General features: G+C 47.1%; 1 protein-coding gene across 1 annotated transcript in view; it reads right to left on the bottom strand.

The window, feature by feature from the left end:
• RPTN (repetin) overlaps positions 1-622 on the bottom strand; it is a 4,131-nt gene that overhangs the window by 2,045 nt on the left and 1,464 nt on the right. The window contains exon 3 of the mRNA XM_011937967.1: positions 35-595. Coding sequence (XP_011793357.1) covers positions 35-595 — 561 coding nt within the window. The remainder of the gene's footprint in view (positions 1-34; positions 596-622) is intronic.

The following is a 622-nucleotide window of genomic DNA, read 5'->3' on the forward strand; positions in this document are numbered from 1 at the left end:
TAGTGGGAACTCTGGCCTTGTCTGTCTGTCTGACCATAATGATAACACTGGCCTTGTCTGTTCGTCTGACCATAGTGGGAACTCTGGCCTTGTCTGTCTGTCTGATTGTAGTGGGAACTCTGGCCTTGTCTGTCCATCTGACCGTAGTGGGAACTCTGGTCTTGTCTGTCTGTCTGACCATAATGATAACTCTGGTCTTGTCTGTCTGTCTGACCACAGCCTAATTCCTGACCCAGCCTCCCAGACTGTCCACAATAAGAGCCTGATTTCTGTTGATTTGTTCGGTTAAAGCGAGAGTCTTGTCCAAATGTTTCAGACTGTTGTGCAAGTCTTTCAGACTGACCATAATGAGAATCCTGAACTGGTTTTTCACACCCATTTAAGGCAAAGATATGTCCCTGCCATTTAGTCTGGCCCCTGGTAGATTTGTGACTCACTTTTTTACCAGAGCCAGAGCTGGAGTCTTGACTTTGTCTCTCTGACTGATCAAAGCTGAAATCCTTGTCTTGTTTCTCAGACTGATTGTGGTGGGAATCTCTGTCTTGTCTCCCAGGCTGACTGTGGTGGGAATCTCTGTCTTGTCTCTCAGGCTGACTGTGGTGGGAATCTCTGTCTTGTCTCT

The sequence above is a fragment of the Colobus angolensis genome, unplaced genomic scaffold, assembly GCF_000951035.1.
Source record: "Colobus angolensis palliatus isolate OR3802 unplaced genomic scaffold, Cang.pa_1.0 Scaffold169, whole genome shotgun sequence".
In the NCBI taxonomy this organism is placed as follows: Eukaryota; Metazoa; Chordata; class Mammalia; order Primates; family Cercopithecidae; genus Colobus; species Colobus angolensis.